The sequence below is a fragment of the Drosophila subpulchrella genome, chromosome 3L (assembly GCF_014743375.2).
Source record: "Drosophila subpulchrella strain 33 F10 #4 breed RU33 chromosome 3L, RU_Dsub_v1.1 Primary Assembly, whole genome shotgun sequence".
Lineage (NCBI taxonomy): Eukaryota > Metazoa > Arthropoda > Insecta > Diptera > Drosophilidae > Drosophila > Drosophila subpulchrella.
Genome location: NC_050612.1, coordinates 10,626,824 through 10,646,980, shown reverse-complemented (window position 1 = coordinate 10,646,980; position 20,157 = coordinate 10,626,824). Strand labels below are relative to the sequence as shown.

At 37.4% G+C, this 20,157-nt stretch overlaps 4 protein-coding genes and 1 long non-coding RNA gene across 11 annotated transcripts in view; 4 read left to right on the top strand and 1 right to left on the bottom strand.

Annotated features, from left to right (window-relative positions):
- The first annotated feature begins 322 nt into the window (after nucleotides 1-322).
- Nucleotides 323-1,771, top strand: LOC119553026 (aldo-keto reductase family 1 member B1). Its single transcript, XM_037863082.1, has 6 exons — nucleotides 323-474; nucleotides 580-747; nucleotides 807-979; nucleotides 1,036-1,180; nucleotides 1,237-1,434; nucleotides 1,504-1,771. The coding sequence occupies exons 1-6, from the start codon at nucleotides 400-402 to the stop codon at nucleotides 1,693-1,695; spliced, it is 951 nt and encodes a 316-aa protein (XP_037719010.1). The 5' UTR covers nucleotides 323-399; the 3' UTR covers nucleotides 1,696-1,771.
- On the bottom strand, nucleotides 1,436-6,670 carry LOC119553030. Its single transcript, XR_005219753.1, has 2 exons — nucleotides 6,358-6,670; nucleotides 1,436-1,696 (listed from the first exon to the last, which is right to left on the bottom strand). It is a non-coding gene; the product is annotated as an uncharacterized LOC119553030 (long non-coding RNA).
- Nucleotides 2,896-4,502, top strand: LOC119553024 (aldo-keto reductase family 1 member B1). The gene is made up of 6 exons (XM_037863081.1): nucleotides 2,896-2,988; nucleotides 3,112-3,279; nucleotides 3,341-3,513; nucleotides 3,778-3,922; nucleotides 3,979-4,176; nucleotides 4,243-4,502. Exons 1-6 carry the CDS (start codon nucleotides 2,914-2,916, stop codon nucleotides 4,441-4,443), a joined length of 960 nt encoding a protein of 319 aa, XP_037719009.1. The 5' UTR covers nucleotides 2,896-2,913; the 3' UTR covers nucleotides 4,444-4,502.
- On the top strand, nucleotides 4,928-6,310 carry LOC119553027 (transmembrane protein 267). The gene is made up of 2 exons (XM_037863083.1): nucleotides 4,928-5,454; nucleotides 5,513-6,310. The coding sequence occupies exons 1-2, from the start codon at nucleotides 5,161-5,163 to the stop codon at nucleotides 5,891-5,893; spliced, it is 675 nt and encodes a 224-aa protein (XP_037719011.1). The 5' UTR covers nucleotides 4,928-5,160; the 3' UTR covers nucleotides 5,894-6,310.
- Nucleotides 6,671-7,312: 642 nt separating the features above from the next.
- Nucleotides 7,313-20,157, top strand: part of LOC119553028 (calcium-binding protein E63-1) — a 31,376-nt gene continuing 18,531 nt past the window's right edge. For 3 of the 7 annotated variants that reach the window (XM_037863089.1, XM_037863087.1, XM_037863088.1), the window contains exon 1: nucleotides 19,360-19,515. Coding sequence is in view for 3 of the 7 variants with exons in the window: in XM_037863084.1 (XP_037719012.1) it covers nucleotides 9,861-9,896; nucleotides 12,467-12,505; nucleotides 12,605-12,644 (115 nt within the window). In the remaining 4 variants the exon portion in view is untranslated. Of the gene's footprint in view, nucleotides 7,500-9,500; nucleotides 9,897-12,466; nucleotides 12,506-12,604; nucleotides 12,645-14,835; nucleotides 14,987-19,359; nucleotides 19,516-20,157 lie in introns of those variants that run through there. The other 4 variants (XM_037863086.1, XM_037863084.1, XM_037863091.1 and 1 more) reach the window with 4 other exon arrangements.

Below are 20,157 nucleotides of genomic sequence, written 5' to 3'. Positions count from 1 at the left end.
ATCTCTGACTTAAAACAAAGTAACTAATTAATATTTGGTATTATCGAATTATGTTAAATATTTTTGTAATTATGGGAATTATTAAGCTTGAAATCATTAAGAATTTAATATATATCTATCTGTAGCTATTCTAAAGGATGAACATTTGCTGATAATTCCGCAAACTTTTAAAGCTTTTCTTATTTATCATGTTAAAATTCAATATAAACTTTGAGGTGTTTTTTTTTAAATTTGAAAAACCGTTTCAAAAGTTTATCTCTGTGTTATCTCTATTTTCGCCCGCCAAAACTCACAGGGCCTTTGGAACTACACACAGAGTAGTACTCAGAGCTTTTTTCAGAACTTTCCCAGCGAGAAACTTAGTTTAGTCAGTCAGCCCGCAACTGCGAAACCGCAAAGATGTCCAGTAAAATTCCGTACGTGAAGCACAACAACGGCACCCAGATCCAGAGCATAGGACTGGGTACCTATACGGTAAGATTACGCCCTGATGATCACGTCTCTGATATCGATCTGGGCAATATTATGGTTATCAGGGGGAACCTATCCCATAATAAAGTGATTTGCCCTTTTTTATAGTCTCTGGGTGGCGATTGTGAGCGGGCCACGCTCCATGCGATTGATGTGGGCTACCGGCACATAGACACCGCCTACTTCTACGAGAACGAGAACGAGGTGGGTGCGGCTGTCCAGAAGAAGATTGCCGACGGCGTCATCAAGAGGGAGGACATACACATCACCACCAAGGTCAGTTCCGGAGTGTACTATACATCATAAACCAATCCCTGAATGGAAACCCATTTTAGCTATGGTGCCACTTCCATGAGCCAGAGAGGGTTGAGTACGCCTGTCGTAAGACCCTGAAGAACTTTGGACTGGAGTACGTGGACCTCTACCTGATGCACTGGCCCTACTCCTATGTCTACAGGGGCGACAACGAAATGATGCCCACCGATGCCAAGGGAGAGGTGGAACTCAAGTGGGTAACTGAAGAACATATAAAACAATAATAATATACCAATTTTCCCCTTATAGCGACATCGATTACCTGGACACCTGGCGTGCCATGGAGAAGCTGGTGGAACTGGGCCTGACCAAAAGCATCGGCGTTTCAAATTTCAACTCGGAGCAGTTGACTCGCCTACTTGCCAATTGCAAGATCAAGCCAATCCACAATCAGGTGCGCCATTTGTGGTTTTCCCTTAGGTTTTCAGTTACTAATGGACTATTTTCCAGATCGAGTGTCATCCCGCGTTGAACCAGAAAAAACTTATTGCCCTGTGCAAAAAGAATGATATTGTGGTGACCGCCTATTGCCCTCTGGGACGACCCAATCCGGCTGAAAAGACTCCCAACTATATCTACGATGCCAAGGTGCAGGCCATTGGAGACAAGTACAAGAAGTCCACCGCCCAAGTGGTGCTCCGATATCTGGTAGGGATTTGAAAAGAGATTTATTTATATGCAACATACATTTATCTATGATAATATTTGTCCAACCAGATTGAGATTGGAACCATCCCATTGCCAAAGTCCTCCAATCCCAAGCGCATCGAGGAGAACATCAAGATCTTCGACTTTAAGTTGGATGCTGAGGATCATGCCGTTTTGGATTCGTATCACACTGGCGAACGTCTGATCCCCATGACCCATGCCATCAAGAGCAAGAACTATCCATTCAGCATCGAGTTTTGAGCTGAAATGTTAGAGGAATAATTGATATTTTACATGGTTTTGATATTTTGATAACATGGATATTTTGAAAAGCACATTTATAATGTAGACTTTATATTCGTTGAATAAATAAGGGTTTGATACCTATTGTAATTTAATTACAAACTTTTTAATTTTGGGTTTATTAGGATATAAGGATTGAAAATATTGTTTCACAATGTAAGTTTCGATCGTTTTTGTATTACGATCCTGTAAATGTAGAATGTATAGATAGTTTAAAGGTCCGATTGCAACCTTATCACTCATGACGTCAATAATAAATAGTATTAGGGGTGTATAGTTTTACAAACCTTTAAGTTTTATAAACCTTTTAAACAGCCTGTATAACATGATTAAAATATGTGATTTTTTTTGTAAAGAAATATAAAAACATGCCTCTTCCCTTTTGTATTTACCCCTGCTGATCTTTTGTGATTAGAGAGAGAGATAAAAATATACAAAGAGAGCTTTCGCTTCTACTAGTTCTTAGAGAAGAATTCGCATGAAAAATTCCATTTAATCAAGATCACATAGACTAATGCAAGACCGCCCCCATCTGTTTGAATTCAATTATTTAAAATTGAAAAGCAAATTGCAATAATGCACAACCATAAATAATACAAAAATACAGCCAAGCCCACATGTGTTAAGCTTACAAACGAAGTACTCAAGTAATAAACTTTACGCGCGAACTTACTATCGATAAACGAGATTTAAATAAGTTCGCACATTTTAGTATGGGTATTTCCACAGCGTAAATCGTAAGCTTTTGGACTTAAATAAATCATAATTTGGTTTGTGATTTTACGACTGAAAAGGCGTCATAAAATATGATTACAATATGATCCTTTTCCCTGGCCTTAAAAATACATATATGATCAAACCAAAACTAGTAAGATACCCGAAAATATTAGCTCTACTTATAAAAGATCCTAAGCTTCTTTATTTTTCTTAATGTATACCACAATATTAATTTTGAGTTTTGTTGTAAGAAATGTCAAATTGATGATATATATATAGATTTGAGAGACAATATCTTTGCGAAAATAGTTTCACTGTTTAATGGTATTCTGTCCTGATATTCCCGCCATATCTTAGAAGGCTTTTGAAAGTTCTCCGAGCCCTTTCCTTCCCGAAACTTTAAAAGACAAGTAAATCGAGATACCCGGACATTCAGCGCTCAACTGTGTTGCAGTGAAGATGACCGGAAAAACAGGCTACTTGAAGCACATCGACGGAACCCAGATTCAGCCAATTGGATTGGGCACCTTTGCGGTAAGACTATGAGTGGAAGGTCACGTCTCCGATATTGGTTGGGAATGTTGCTTATCAGCAGGGCATATAAAGGTTTAACGTCATTTAAGAGCGTTTAACGTTATTGATGTCTTTTGATTTCAGTCGACGGAAGGCGATTGCGAACGGGCCGTTCTCCATGCGATTGATGTGGGCTACCGGCATATAGACACGGCCTATTTCTACGGAAACGAGGGCGAAGTGGGCGCGGCGGTTCGGAAAAAGATTGCAGAAGGTGTTATCAAGCGGGAGGACATCTTCATCACCACCAAGGTCAGTTGGCAAGGGAATAAGTTTCGGATGAACATCATAATAAATATTCTTTATCCTATAGCTCTGGTGTCATTTCCACGAACCTGAGAGGGTGGAACACGCCTGCCGTAAGACCTTGGAGAACATAGGTCTGGATTATGTGGACCTCTATCTGATTCACTGGCCCTTCTCTTATAAATATCGTGGTGACAACGAACTGATCCCCAAAGATGCCAATGGAGAGGTGGAGCTCGTGTAAGTAGTTAAAGAATTAATTAAAGTTTGAAAACTTACAACTGATTGTGAAATACGACTACTTATGACATTAGTTCTTCTCTTATCTTTAAACTCTTTAAAAGTCATAATTTGTAGGACATACCCCAAAAATCGTGATTTAAAAGGTGCCCATCGTTTTATTTGCTTGCGATTTTCGAAAAAAAAATCTCGCAATAAAACGCGAATTCTTTAGAATCGTAAGCCAAGTTTTTACGGTATATACAAACATACATTTCATTACAGTGACATCGATTACCTGGACACTTGGCGTGCCATGGAAAAGTTAATTGATCTTGGACTAACTAAAAGCATCGGCGTTTCCAATTTCAATTCGGAACAGCTTTCCCGCCTTTTGGCCAACTGCAAGATCAAGCCAATCCACAATCAGGTGTGTCAATCTATGATACCCCTCAAGTTTCTAGTTGATAATAGCCATTTCCCCAGATCGAAGTCCACCCCGCGTTGGATCAAACGAAACTGATTGCCCTGTGCAAACAAAATGACATTGTGGTGACCGCGTTTTGCCCGCTGGGTCGAGCAAATGCCGAACTGAGGACACCCGCCTTCATGTTCGATGGCAAGGTGCAGACCATCGGAGACAAATACAATAAAAGTATTGCCCAAGTGCTGATTCGATATCTGGTAAGGTTTTTATATTCAGAACTATTTTTGGTAATATTTCTGATCATATTTCTCTTATATTTACAGATTGAGCTTGGAACTATTCCACTGCCCAAGTCATCCAATCCCAAGCGCATTGAGGAGAACTTCAATGTCTTCGATTTCAAGTTGGATGCTGAGGATCATGCTCTTTTAGACTCATATCACACTGGCGAACGAGTTGCTCATGCCCGTCAAGCTATTAAGAGCAAATATTATCCCTTTAATGTTTACAGTGCTTGTTTTTAATGTTCTTAAAAATATATAGCTTGTTTTATAAAATAAAAAAATATTTAATTTTAAACAGTTTCATTTTTGTAACATTTATTAATGAAGATTTATCGACTAACGTCAGTCAATCGTTTGTTTGTTGAGTATTTTATTTAAGTGTTTTGTGTATGCCTATGTCTTATCAGTTTAAGTAGTTTCTTTTGATATTGAAGGAGGTTGTCAATAAATCAACCATGGGAGTCTATAATTATTTTGATTTGTCAATGTGTACAAATCGCAATTAGTAGTTCTAAATGCTTAAATGTTATCGCTTATATTTTTAATTCTAATTGTAAAATTATCTATTAGTAATTTAAGAGCGATAAGGTGAAGATGATATAGATTTCTTTCGAATCATCACAGTGGTATTTTGTAACGGTTCACAGTATTTTACACCTGTTAGTATATTACAGATATTGGCCGAAAACTATCGATAAATATTTATTTTTATAAAAGTACCAAATCTTTTTTTTCACATCCATAATAGCCATCCATGTAACTTCGCTTTGCCGGGATTTTACAACAAATTGCGGGTAAACAAGATGCCAGCAGTACGTGGCCACCGCAGCGAAGATTACGTGGATCAGCAACGGCAGGAGGAGTAGGTGAGTCCCGGGAACCAAGCAAATCCGTCCAGTCCCTGGAAATCAGAGCTTCGCCAGCCGGAAAAGTAGAGCAGACCCCCCACAGAAATCGATGCCCCACTGCCACACAATGGTCTATATGCGAATTGTGCTGACAACCTTGGTGACCATTACGTGTCTGCTGGGGGACAACTTTGTGGAACTGACCCAGCATCCCCTGCTGAAGGCCCTGGCCGATAATGCCACCCATGCGGCCATAGGAGCCCTCACGGGCATCACCTTTGCCACCCAGTTTTATGAGCGGACCTCGCAGCTGTTCGGCTGGATATTGATTTTCACCTGCTTCGTTGTGTCATCGTTCATTGACTTGGACCACTTTGTGGAGGCGCGTTCCCTGTATCTGGAGGTGAGTGGGTGTGACTAGATGGTATAACTAATAGTAATGATCTTAAAACCCCCCTTAGGATGCCACCAATCTTTCGAAGCGGCCCTTCCTCCACTGCTCCAGTATTATAGTGGTGCTGCTGGTGTTCTACATGTGCACCGCCTGTTTGAACTACTTCCGGACCAGCTTGATGCTGGGCTCCCTACTCTGTGCCTTCATCACACACCATACCAGGGATGCCGTGAGGCGGGGCTACTGGCTGTGCCCGCTGGGACACACGGATAGGATGCCCCAGCTGGCCTACATACTGACCACCATTCTGACGCCCCATCTGCTGGGCTGTCTGCACAATATTTGCCGCAGTGCCACCGTCCTCAACTTCCTGGGTCAATACATCAAGCTTAGCGAGGGCCAATATCGCAGTAGTTCCACTGCCAACTATCGCTATATGCAGGTCTAAGCTAAAGAAAACACATTGTGATAATACTGCAAATCATCATGAAATGGTAAATGCAAAATGCTTTTCAAGCTTAAAGCGCTTTAAGATTAGAGATCAGCTAGAAACCAAAATACTTCCACACTACAGGACACAATTTTACACGGATCTACTACTAGGAGTACCTTTTTTTAGGGGAACTATGCTTCCCGTCCCATTGATTTTTCTCTGTTAAGTAGCGTGTAGGTTTTTACTAGCATCTAAATATAGTACAGATAATATCCGGATTTGTGATATGTAGTCCTTAGAGAAACTAGAGTAACGAGCATAGCGCACAATGATATGTAATCGATTTTCAACTTCAACCTTGACTCTTGTACTTCTAGGCCATACGAATTTTAAGCTAATCGAAACAATAAACACAACGTAATTGCCTTAAAACACCTGCCTTGTAATCACGATTAATCCCATTGATTTACTTGGCCCACCTTAATTTCCATTCGCTGTTTGTTTGTGGGCCAAATTAGTTGCCATTTACAAATTAGCCCGAATGGCTGGCGTTGCTGCGAAGGAATCCCGTCATAAATCGACTTTTTCGTTTATTTAGCCGAATCGGTCGAATCTATTTTTAAACGAATTTAATTTTAAATGTTCGCCATTATAAATAAATCACATTTCAATTGAAAAAGTTCGCAAGGAATATAAAAAACTTTGGTTTTTCGAAATTTTCCTACGCTTTTCGGCGGAAAGTCGACGTGTTTGCGGGTCAATAATTGGGTAATTAAATTTCCACGTGCGATGGAACAAAGAAAATATTCTAGGGTATTGTCGGTCCCAGAATTTCCCACGCATGCCCATTAACAGCGGTACTAACAAGATTAACAGCGGCTGAATCTGTTGGCAACACCCACGATACAACATTTGTTTGACATACACTGAGAATTAAATCTAACTAGCTTAGTTTGTAAATGAGAGCTTTAGTTAATCTCTTTTTGTCTAAAAACGTTCATAGAATTTTAGGAGGGTTTTTAGCATCCTTAATAAACATTTGTTTTGTTAATTATTATTAACAACCTTCACCATTATTAATTTCTAGGTAATTGATAGTATCATTTACTATAAATGATACCTATATGTACATATAATATTCCAATACTAAATGTTGCAGGGGTGGATAGAAATGCCATAATTTGATATTTACTAATTAAACCTTTTAACATGAATGTACTTAGAGAAATTACTCGTTGTTAAGTAAAACAATTTTTTGTCATATGGTTTTAAATTATAAATTATAATGGACTTATTTAATATTTATTTATAATGTTATCTGTAATTGACATATAATCTTATAGTAGTTTATTAACCTCATGATTTCTCCCTGTGCACACAAATGATGATCGTTTTGGGCTTGGTCGCGTCTCGTTAGTGGACACATATTTATGTCTGATCAGATCGCTGCAGAGATCCCAGTACAAAAAGTGTCGGCGCGGCGGCCACAGCATCTGATCTAAAAAAAGAGTCAATAGGTCGCGTGTCCAAATCTTTCGGGATTCGAACTTATCGCGTGTGTGTGTCTTTCGAATTGGCCAAGATTGCGGACCAAGAGGATATCAGTGAAAATCCGCTCGCCGTAAGTGCGCTGGATTTGTAGATTCGTAGACTTGGCTAACTGTTTGGCTTCCGTTACACTGTTTTTTTTTTGTTTTAGAATTTTGAACTTACAATTGCATAGATAGAGTTCCGCTTTTTTGTTTGCCCCTCGACCTTGGGCACTTTTCACGCTTCGTTTGTCAGCCAGCCGTATATTTGTCTACCGATGATATCACGGCTGGGTCATTAAGACCCCGGCCAAGTGCGACATTTCTGTTTGCCTTTCGCCGATAACTAACTTAAGTTGCTAAACGCCGTTCCCAGAGTCATTAACACCCAGTTAAAATCCAGCGTAAATCACGGGATCCGCCACTGGGCAACCAGCAAAGTTTCATAATATTTATCTGGCGCGATCATAACATGCATACACAGGGTACAACCGTGTATATTATATCTATATATGTACATGGTTTAAAAATAAACATTGTAAATATTTACATTGGAAATCTATAAAGAGCAACAAGCCGAATTCGCCCCATAATTCTCTTTGCTAGTTGTTCACACAGTTCTGGTCTTTGGTCAAAGGTTTTATTACCTTTTTTCTCTCTGTTAGAAGAAATAATATTAATCTTCAAAAAGAAATAACTCATAAAATATCTGTGACTGCTGCTTTCATGTTTATGAAATGATAATGAGCTCGTAAACAGTTCAATTCCGGTTGCCGCTGCTTAGAAGCCATCTGAACTGAATCGATCTTGATGGGGGATCTCTGAATGTTCTTGCAGCATAGTAAGCTCACATCTAGGTGTAAAGTCATTCACTGATAAAGCCAACGATCGATAACAGGTTTGCAAAAAGCTCTTAAGCAATTGTGCAGTTTTTAAAAATATAAAAAATTGAATGAATCTTGGGTCTACAGTCCGAGTTCCACATCTTGAACACATAAAATAATTTAATTAGAATTCGGGTTTTTAAAATTATACTTATATATATATAAATTTATAAATTACCTTAATGTACCTTATAAAATATATATTTTTAATGAGTTTTAAAATAATAAAGTTAATGTTGCCTCAAGAAAGGGATACAATTTAGAGTAGGCACTTTAAGATACCTTGAAAAATGCATTGGCTATACTTTTTATTTTTATACTAGAAGTCGGACTGATGATGAATGTTTCTTTGTGCAGCTGAAAAAAATCGAATTGCCTGTTGTCTCAACTCCCCAAAAATAAAACTTTAGCTTATTGTGACCCCAAGGCGTAAGAGCAATGTGTCATTTTTGAACGCCTCACCTGAACAATCTGAACGGCCCACGACAGCTGCCTAATTAAAATCATCGAAGATTTCGCTGCTCTGTCGGCGTCTGCCAAATTTTTTGAGAAAACGGCCAAGGGGTCGAATTGTCGATTGGTAAAAATAGCTCATACGCAGAGTGGGCACACGAACGCACTTGCATTGGCACAGGCACTTCTTTCTGTCGTCTCATGTGCAGCCGGGTTGAATGACTCGAGTCCGTGCGTCCGACTAAATATAACACTTGCAGTTTGCCCAGCACCAGTTTATATAATACCCTCTTGAGTGCTGATCTTAGCTAATCCCCAACAAGGGATTTCAGACTTTGAGACCTTGGCAGAAAAAGCTGCTCGTGGAGATGCATTGATAAACAAATATGGGGAAACGTGTTTAAGCAAGTGCTTTTGTTATTTTCTTTCGGTTCTGATGGCACAGTTCTTTCTTTAGAAAAACATATAGACCCAACGAAAATTCGCCCCGTCACCAGATCTAAATTTTGTGCCGGCTGTTGGTCGTTGACAAAGAGCGAACGAGCAGCGAAATCGAGGAAAATAAATCAAAAAAAATAAAAATTAACAAAATGGCAATCCCAGAATGTGGGAAGATTTCAAAATTTTGGTTCAAAAACCACTGGGCAGAGAGTATACCGCTCTCTACTTCTCTCTTCGGACGACTTGTTTTGGGCTTTCGCTTTTTTTTGGCAGCTTTTCGAGCGCGTTGTAGCGCCGCAAAATGCTCAATATTGTTTGGGATTCCGTGGCGAGACGATCGTTGAAAAAGTCGCGCGCGCTGCTAAAATAAATTTTAGAGATTCACAAAGAAATACAATATTAGCCAAAAACAAAATAATAAAAGCACACACCATTAATAATCCCCCTAAAATATTAAGACTTAAATACGCAGACAAAAGCAAATAAAACACAAAGTAAATACATTTTATTGGTGAATAATTATACACAGTGACAAGAGTGCTAACACATTTAATACACACAACACATTCGAGTGCTAGTAAATAAAGCTGAAAGTAGGCCAACATTTAAAACAAAATATTACTCATACGCCACCGGCACCGCATTCATTCCCCCATCTCAGTTATCAGTTTTTGAATGAGCCCAATGAGTGGACTGCGTCAACAGCTGAAGGTAAGTACCGTTTCGCCTTATCGATGGGATAACCCTCCCACGTATAAACCCTAATTCCAGTTGATCTTGAGTCTCTATTGTAAAACCTGCTCGCATTTGCATAAATATTTACCTAATCGCTTTTCAATGGTGGCAACAACTTTCGATCTACGTCTGGCAGGCACTAAAGCTGCCTCCGTTGTATACACAATTTGTTTTTATTTCTTTTATGATGAGCAAATATTAAAACCCTCTCTCGCGAACCGGCTATAAATAATTTTAATAACAATATTGGTACTACATTGCGGCAAATCGCCTGTCAGGGTCGCCAAGGAATACCTAAATTAGCAGATCGTATTTGTTAATTTCACCATGTCTCGTCAAATATTTAGCGTAACCGAATTACACGATGTTCAATACAAATATTTATCTAGGTTTATTTTCGGTTTTAAGCAAATTTGAATAAGTATTGTGGCCTTAATGGTTGTGTTAAATGCTGAAGAGCTCATATGATCAACAAATAAGTTGTAATTACGATATGTACTTGTTTAAAACTAATTGGCTTGCAGTTATTACGAAACTAAATTGGTTTTATTTCCTCAGTGCTAATTTTAAAATCAAGAAATCATTTTATAATTAGAGTACAATTGAAGCTTCCGGATATTTTTTCAGGTTTAATAACTAGTTTTATTACTCCTTTGTTTTTACCATAGTTTTTCTACGAAAATCACTTAATGACAGCCTTTAAACCTGCACAAATGCCATAATTTATCCAGAACTATGTAGAAAAATATAAACTTAAAAGCGTATGTGAGGACTCACATAAAGTTGTTCCACAACATTGCACTCTGTTTGTCTAAAGTCATAAAATGCGTCGCTGTCGCAGACCATAACATTGTAGCCAAGACACATCATTAAAAAGTACAGACGAGCATCCATAAAAGGCATATAGAAATAGATACAGATATAGACGTGTGCATGTTCCACTGGAAATTGGCTTTTCGCGGGTGGCATCATAATGGTTTCTTAATGTGCTCGTCCATGATTTTTGGCATACAAAATGCGCTTCGGTGCTTTCCAAGGCATTAAAAAGTCGATTGTTTATCGGCATAGACGTATGTACATATATACTTGGCCAATATAAACATTGGCGATTATTAACTTTTTCTCAACCTTTTCGATGTGTATATTTGAAATTCGTCCATACCATAATATGATGTGAGCACACTATGCGCACTTTTATTTGTGGTCCAGAGTTTGATTCTTGTTTATCAGAATTTCCCGATTGACGACACAACAATATTTTGTCTGGATTTATACAAACAAGTCGCAGATTTATGATTTTGGCAAGGCTTTGCGGCACATAAAAATTGTTGGTGAACTCGTGAAAAAGTGTCAAAGAAATATGCCATCAAATGAGCATTAAAACGCCGTTCTCTACAAATTTATTAATATGTTTACATTTTATGCGTCTTGGCACGTGAGCAATGCCAGAATCTGCATTTATTTTCTTTGTTAAAGCCAATAAACCAGCAGTTGGCTAAGGTAACTAACCTGGGCCAAGGTTTTACATAGTTGCCGTTCGCACCAGGTAAACATCTGCTGCATTATAATCAACAATTAGGCAGCAGTTTGAATTTTAAGTATCATTACAAGACAAAAGAACTGAGAGGAAAATAAACCTTCCGCTTGAAACCTTCAGATCTTACTATATTAACTTGCACTAATGTGCATGCACTAATGTTCTTAATAAAAACATATTTCTTATCATTGCCTTTTTAATTTACAAACACAATATTTTTGTATAAATACACTTACTTCCTATTTTAAACCACATAAATCTCTCCAAAATTATGCATTTTGCACATAATTAATTCTAAAATGAACTTACTTTTCTGTATAAAAATCTAATTAAAACCCAAAAGGTCACACGCAGTCAATAAGCTCCACATGATTTAATTAATCAACTTTTCCCACCATGCACACAATTTTAATGAATTTTAAGCAAGCATTGTTCGAGAAAATGGAAATATTTGATCTTTACAGATTTTTACGCAAACACTTTCACCAGTTTTGCTGGTTCGTTTTCGCAATTAATCAAAAATAGTTTAAATACTTGCCATTCAGTACGTAATTGAGAAATAAATTGGGAAATAAATAAATAGAAAGCACGAACACTTTAGCTAACCCCCTGCCAAGTTCCCTCATATTTGGCCTAATCGAGGGGTTGATGTTTTCATATTGGTCTTAAAGAGCCAACTAATTGCATTTGCACCGCTTTTTGGCTCAGTTGAGATGTTCGGAATTCCTCAAATGCAAATAGATTGGGGAAAACAACAAACACGAGCGGGTGCTAAAATAACCAAAGAACAACGTAATAAACAAGAATGTCAAATATATAAAAAGACTAATAGACGAAATGTAAAAATATCTGCTTTTAACCCACCCCCAAATACCTTTTTAATTTTAGCCCGCAGCTCAAGAGTATGCCACATTTTCTTTCTTACTTTGACTAATATTTTTTCTTGGCTCTCTGACTTTTATTTAGTATACTTCATGTTTTATCTGGTTTTATTGTTTTCATTTCACAGATGCTGGGAACAGCTTTGCTGGGCAAGCGGGCCACCAAGGTAAACACCAAAAAAATAATATCTGATCGGTTTATTTTAACTGGTCTTTATTTATTTAATTTTCACTCTCGTTTCGTTTTTTGCCTATTTATTTCACAGTCTGTCAAAAAGAAACCATTTACAGAGGTGGAAATCAAAGGTAAGTAACCAAATCAAACCACAAATCAACAGAAAAATTGTTTATTTACAAACAAGACGAGCAGTGACCTCTGTTCTTCTGGGAAAAGCTCAACAAAATATGGGTTAATATAAGAAGCAATGGTGCTGTTCTATCTAGTATATAATTGTTCATAATTACAGCCAATTTATGTGCAAAGATAAATAGCAAGCTAGGCCATTTCTTGGCCAGGCCCACACTGCGTATACACAATCTGTTTTAGCACTATCAGGGTGTAAAACTATTTTTTGTAGTGCACCGAGGAAAAAAAAATGTAATTTAATAAATATTTGTTGGTGGGTTTATCAAAGGAAGTAATTTAGCATTTAAAAAAAAAAAAAAAAATTGTATATACCTTTATAGTTTAAAATTTTAAAAGGTTCTGTATAATATTTTAGCTTATTTTAATTATTTTCCATTGCAACACCCTTATATACGTAATTAGTGAATATACATTAATGCAGATTTATTTAACACCAATTTCTTCATGTATATTGTAAATGTTTTAAAGGGCATAGTTTAAGCAAACCACAATTAAAAGATAAATATAGATCTGTGTAAAGTAAAGCCCAGTAATTAATTTTATATTTCTGTCCAAGTAAATTTAGCAAGGCTCAATTGCTGACCGCCTTTTGCATGTCAGCTCATTAATGTATGTTTTCACTACAACCACTAATTTTAGACCTTCGTAGGTCAGGTGCACTGGCACTGGAAGATGGATGGACCCGTACTGCTATAGAAGTTTAAAGTTATTTTTATATCTTGAAATTTGTTCGAGCAGCACTGCGGCTTTAATCTAATCAAGATAGCCATAATCGAGTTGAAATTTAATTAACGCGCCTCCTTCTTTTTTTCGCCCGATAGTGAAAAAAGTCGAGGCGAATATAGACGGGGTATAGAGGGCAGCGGATAGCTGACACCCTCGCATCACGTGCCCAATTAACGGGCAAATAAAGACTTCAAATAAAAAAGAAGAAAAATAAAAGTGGAGCAGAAAACAAAAAATACCTGCTATACAGCATTTTTTCCAAATTTAATTTGGCCCCTGGGACTTATCACAAAAGGTGTTTACAATTGAAAGACGAATCAGATAAGATGCTGATCCCACACCACCCATGTGACACATTTGCCCGGCTGACAAGCCAAACAAGTCATATTTAAATCGGAACACACACTTTCATTTGACATGGCCTTCAGCTGTTGATCTCCAGCAAATATTTGGAATATTAAAGTGGAAAAAGCAGCGGGAAAAATATCATATATCATATGAGTCATTTATGAGCAAGGAGGGTCTTATTGTGGTTAAATTAAGGGTAATTCGAAGCCATTAATGGTTAAGATAGTCATTTATCGGAATTTTAGACATTATCAGTTCTAAATTATAAAATAAAACATTATCAATAATAAATGTATGGAAAGGTAGGTAAATACCATTCTGAAATAAAATTATTACGGTTCTAAAAAGATGATACTAAAAAATAATCATCAAGGGATCTTTTAATATTCGTTAGTTCAACCCAATCAAGTTTTGAAATCTTTTCGTCAGTGCACTGTGTTTGTAAATCAACCACTCCTACTTTAATAAAAACAACTTTAGAAATGACATTATTTGAAGTTACAGCACTACTAGTATTACCCCAATATCGCACAACAATCAAGACGACCCATTCACGGGTACTTTTTGGGCTAAGGCCCCACTCAGAGTGTCTGATTGTCTTGCCCTGGTAATCAGACAACTGAAATCAAGATAAGGCCATTGGGAAGAACAATAATACGAGTGAGAGTAAATACCATTACGACACATGGACTAGCACTTAATGAAATCGGACAACCCATCCCAGACATATACCTATATATACACACACCCACCCATCTATACACCCACCCACAGATTCGGGCACTGCCATCCGGCTGATAAGTCAGTTAGTTATCTGCGGGGAGCGGCGGGTGCTATCACCCAAATGAAATATAATACAATATAGTATGGCAAAAGTCGGCTGGGTTCTGGGCCCCAGGTTAGTTCGTTTCACTCCAGGCCATTATCTTGGGAGTTTTCGTAGATAAATCGCTCGGTAACGCTGGCATTCCTGCAGCATTATTATTTTTCGCGCCCTCGCAGAGTATCGCCAGCTTATGTAGCGGTCGGAAGTGCCCCTCGAGTGTCTCTCCCCAGCCGTGATTGATTGATTGATTGACTGATTAACTGACTGATTGTCCGCTTGATAGTGCCGCGTTTGTGCCTCCCAAACTTCCAATAACCGAACCAGTTTCACCTGGCAAATTAGCGTCTTTTCGCTTCGAAAATATGAGCAAAGATGATAAGTGTGAGTATAAGTTGTGGCCGAATCTTGGCCAAAAGCGACCTTTAGCCAAAATCGTAATAACGCTATCGTTATCGGTGGTAATACGAGTACGAGTACGGCCACTAGAATATTACTAATTTGCAAACACCAATCAACTTTAGGAGACACACGGCCATGTCAATTTGTCGCCACACTTGTAAAACTAATTAAACGTTTGTCAGAAGCCACGTATGGCCTTAAACACAGGAAAAAATACTGGGAACTCAAGGTTTTTAAAAATAAATAAGCATTTTAAGTTCATATTAAGGTGTTACAAGATTTAAAAAAAAAAAAATGTTCAAGAAAAATGTGTTTATGAAATATAGTTATTAAAATATATTAAAAAAAAAAATTCTTTGTAAAAAATAAATAAATAATTAAAAAAAAAAAATATTCAAATGTACCTAAAAGAGCTATCTTGCTTTAATTAATTTAAACTCTGATGTTTGTTAAACAAACCTTGTTTTGAAAATCTTTTTTTTTAATAATCTTTCAAATTTAAATAGATGCATAGTTTGAGAAGAAATCTTAAACTTGTTAAAAATTAGACTTTGTCTATCTGCACTTCAAAATTTAAATTTGGATTTTCAGTTTTTTTTTTCAAATTCAAATGTATTCCGTATTATTTTGTGATATACATTTGTGTATCAGTATATTTTTTTCAGTGTAGCTCCCTGTCCCTTTATATATCTCCGTGTTATCGCTCTGAAAAATTATCTCACTGTGTGTTTGTGTATTTGGCAAGTGGGCGGTTGGCAGTTAATTTGCTGCCACTTTGCCGCTGATGAAACCTGACAGTCAAAGGCAACCGGAATATTTTCTGCGAGTTTTTGTTTATTTGTGTTTTTTTTTCGTTTTTCTTCTGGAACACGCCTGCATTTTGATTTATGGTTACGCAACGTTGGCAGTTTTTTGGGCTTCGTCCACAGAATTCTCGGCTTGCTACTCGACTTGAGTTATGAGTAGCAAGACAATTAGCCAAAACGAAGAGAAACGACACAGAAGTGAAAAACGAGACAGTTTGTCGTCTGTGAAATTTCATTTTTACTTTAAATGTGATTTATTTGGAAATTTGTTTAAAAATACATAAAGAAAGTGCTGCTCACAAGTGAATTTTTTAAGCAAACTCCAAATGATGGATCATACAATTTATTAATTTAAGCACTGAAATGTGCATTGTCAAGTAATTTTTACATTTATGTTCTGTAAAATTACAAATGAGTGCTTAAAAAATTGTAAATGGATGAACACAAAGCGCTAATTCGGTCACGTAGATGGATTCAATAACAAAGCGAGATGATAAATGGTTTTTCGTAGCCTGCTTCTGTGCGTGCCTGTGCCCTTGACCCCCAACCTTGCCCCACCCCTTTTTTAACCCCCTTCTCGGCCCCTTTTTTGACCCCAATCAAAGCTCGTTTAGGGGCACGTTTTGAGTATGAACGATTTTGACGATGCCAGCGGCCCTCGGATTGATTTTTGCATATTAAAGCAGGACATTGAATCGGAATCCAACTGCACTCGGTTCCAGATGGGTGGGAAACTCTATATGGAACAGATGACTGGCCTTGGGTACTTTGACAGCTCATAAAAAAGAAAAGCCACAGATAAAAAGCATTGAGTGGCAACGCATCTATAATGGCAATCGACTCGTAAAATACCCCATTTTTGTTGCATTTTCACGCTCTTAAGTAAAAAAAATTGAAATTATTAAAAAGAAGAAAAAAATATATATATGCTTTATAAGAAATGGTTAATAAACACAAAATAATCAAATGTTTAGACCTTTAATTGCCCCCTTGTGAGCAATAGACTTATCTGCCTTGTTTTCTAAATATAATTAGGTATTAAAATCAGGGTCCTTAACCGATGTCACCCCATCGTGCTTGGGTGGCGCCCTCTGGCGTCGGCACGTGACTTCGTTTGCGTGGCTCCCACGTTTTTCGTAGGCGTTCGTGATGTTTTTGGACCCGCCTAGTTAGTTACTCCGCGCCTAATACAATTTACGCCTTCTGGAAAAGTTTTTTTGCGACGCAGTTTCTTTCGTATGAACATTAAATCGTTCTGCAATATCCAGGCCATCGTCCTGAAATAAAGCTGCTCATATTGTAAACTCTATCATCATCCATCTGTCCCAGAGTTAACTGATTGGTGTTGGTCCTAGCTTGCATTTCACTTTGTTGGCTGCCCAAAGTTTTCCCAATTAATTTTCATTAAAAAGTTGTTTGCATTGCCAAGAGTTGAACGAACTGGAGGGGAATCCAGAGCTTAAGTGGTGGGGCCCTACAAAGGGAAAAAAGGAGCATCGTTTTAAAAAGTGGACAGGACTTTGTTAAAGGATTGCAACTCATTACTCGGAAGGGAACATCAAGCCCGAAATTTGTTTAAAGATTCCTTTAACTCGTCTTTGTTAAACAGAAAGAGTTATTTTAACTTACTTCCTTGATCACGTTCTTAATAAAATTTCTATTATTGAATGTTGTCCTCAAAATATTCTTATATAATATATACAAATATATATGTATAACATATTACAAATATCAGAAAGGTTTAGCAATAAAATATCTTTGGTAAAAATCATTTCTTTTTAACATGTTCCCAAAAGTAGGCTGTGAAAAATTTTAATTTTTTCAGCCCTTATTAATACAACTACCAGATTCAAAATACTTCTTAGAGTACTTCTGGTCACCTTCCTAGGTGAATTTAAATCTCTAGGGATTTCGCATATGTAATGTTCATTATTTTTTCCTATTTATACATTTTTCTTTTATTTCCCGTTGGTAATCCCCAATTTATTTATAAGTAGGATTATTATCCTTTTTGTATGTTCCTGGAAAATACGTTGATCTCTAGGATTAAATTAAATTTAACATTTGTATCCAACAAATCGTAATAAATCGCATTTATAAGGCTCATACGATACGTAAGTTGACAATGCGATTTAATTGAGAATTACATAAAAATGCAGCGATACCGTTGCATAAAGCCTTACGTACAGCGGTAGCCCCCCTCTGCCTCTCTCTTTCTCAGTCTCTACCCCACCCTTTCCCACTTAACGGCAGATTCACACAAATGCCGTTGCCTGCGATAACAACAACAAATCCGTTTTCCGTCATTTTGTTTTGTTCCCTACATTCGCTGAGCCAAACAAACGGGTTCGTTGGTGTGAGTGCGAGTGAGAGGGCGTGCTAAAGAGAGACTCAGTCGGCATTCCGACGATTCCATAGTGTGTGTGGGGGATGGAGAAAGAGAGCGCTTCGTAAATTGCCCCTCCAAGAACACCAATACATTTGCAAAAGAACGCGATTGTTGTTGCCACTCCAATTGCATGCTGCAGAGAATGCGTTTTGTTGTTGCTCTCCTCATTATATTTGTTTATGTTGTTGCTGTTGTTTTTGTGGTTGGGGCAAGGTTACTGGAAGCATTCTTATAAGATTCCATTTTGAAGGGGATTTCCGAATACAGGGCGTATGCGTGATATTTTTGCAGTGTGATTTGGGGATTCCATATCCTTTACTTTTAATTGTAATATTTTGAATCTCTGTATTTAGTTAGATAAATGTATTGTCTTTGCCTGACAATTCTTTCATTTTTCAATGATTTTATTTATTGAACAATAAAAAAATTCTTTTTTAGATAAAAATTAAGAGCCAACTAAAAAAATTTATCATATTATCTACTTTTTAGCTTACTGTTTTGTCTTAAAAAACAATTTTTTTGTAGCTGAAAATATTACAAATTTTCTAAAATTATTTTTCCAAGCGTGTTAGAAATTGTGAAAGTATTTCCTCAATCCATATTATCGTTATCAAAATAATGATACCCCAAAACAGCTCTTGTTACCCCCAATTAAAAACTTTTTAAGCACCGAAAATGTAACCATGATGAATATTAGATAATAATAAAATGCATAGCCAGCAGACGAGTGAACAAACTTATCATATTTCGTATGAAAAACACAAGCGAAAAACCCGAAAAGTCCTTCAAAAGAAAAGCGAACGCCGTCACGTGAATGCCGAGACGAAAGCGAAAACACTAAAAAACATTCCAATCCGGAGGAGAGAGTGCCTTCCCTCTCCCTCTCCCACATCCTCTCTCTCCTTTTCCCGCTTTCTCCGCGACGAAGAACGTTATGAAAACAGAGGCAGCAACAAAAACAGAGAAGAATTCGCTGGTTGCCCCAGCGATGAATGAAATTTCGACGAAGCCAGAGAGTTCCCGAAGTCTCGGGGACCCGAAGAATCTTCGGATAACGGGAATCGTCGGGTGGGGGGGTGGTACATAGACGAACCTACTGCCAATGGGGCTGCCATTCATGGTGTTTCGTTTTATAGCGCTCAGTTTCAGTTTCGAAGTCGGCGCGAACAGAAAGTCGCAACGGATTGAAATTAACTAACAAAAATTAACCGTACTTTCGGTGTTCTATCTTACTATCTTCAATCTAACACTAACTAAACCGCTATCGGTTCTTCCATTTTTCTTGGCCAGAGCAGCTGATTTTCCAATATCCAAAGGTTACATTTTATAATAGTCATTGCCTTTGTTTTGGCTTGGCATTTAACATTGATATGGTCACTTCCCCCGCCAAACAATTTGAACTCAGTGCGCGTAATTGAAGCGTAACGCGCGGCCTTGAAGTGTCCATCTATAAGTCCTTTAGTCTGCGCTGAAAGTTAAAAGCCAAAGAACTGAAAACAGGGCACCCAGAGTCCCTCAAGGAGTTGTTATGTCATCTATTCTTATGCTTTGAATTGCAATCTTTTATGTCAGTTGTATTAATTTCCATGACAAATGATGAGTCAGGGTATTTAAGTTAAATGGGAAAACCCAGTTTTTAGATGAGAGAATGATGTCAAAAAATACAATTGCCCAATTACAATTTATAATTGCTTAAAACTGGGTAGTACAAATATATATGTTAGTATACAAATTTATTCATTTCATTATAAATATAAAATTTGAATGCTGTAATTTTCAAACTAAAAGGAATTACCAAATGCTTAAGTTTAATAAAAATGCTATTGATTTAATATTTTTCTAGCCTAGTCACACCTCAGAATTTTTCCATTTTTTGCAATGACCTCTTAGGACCTCAAGCAAAGTTCAGTCGGCTTAATTTGCCATCATATTTCTTTTGTTCATGCCATAAAACTTTC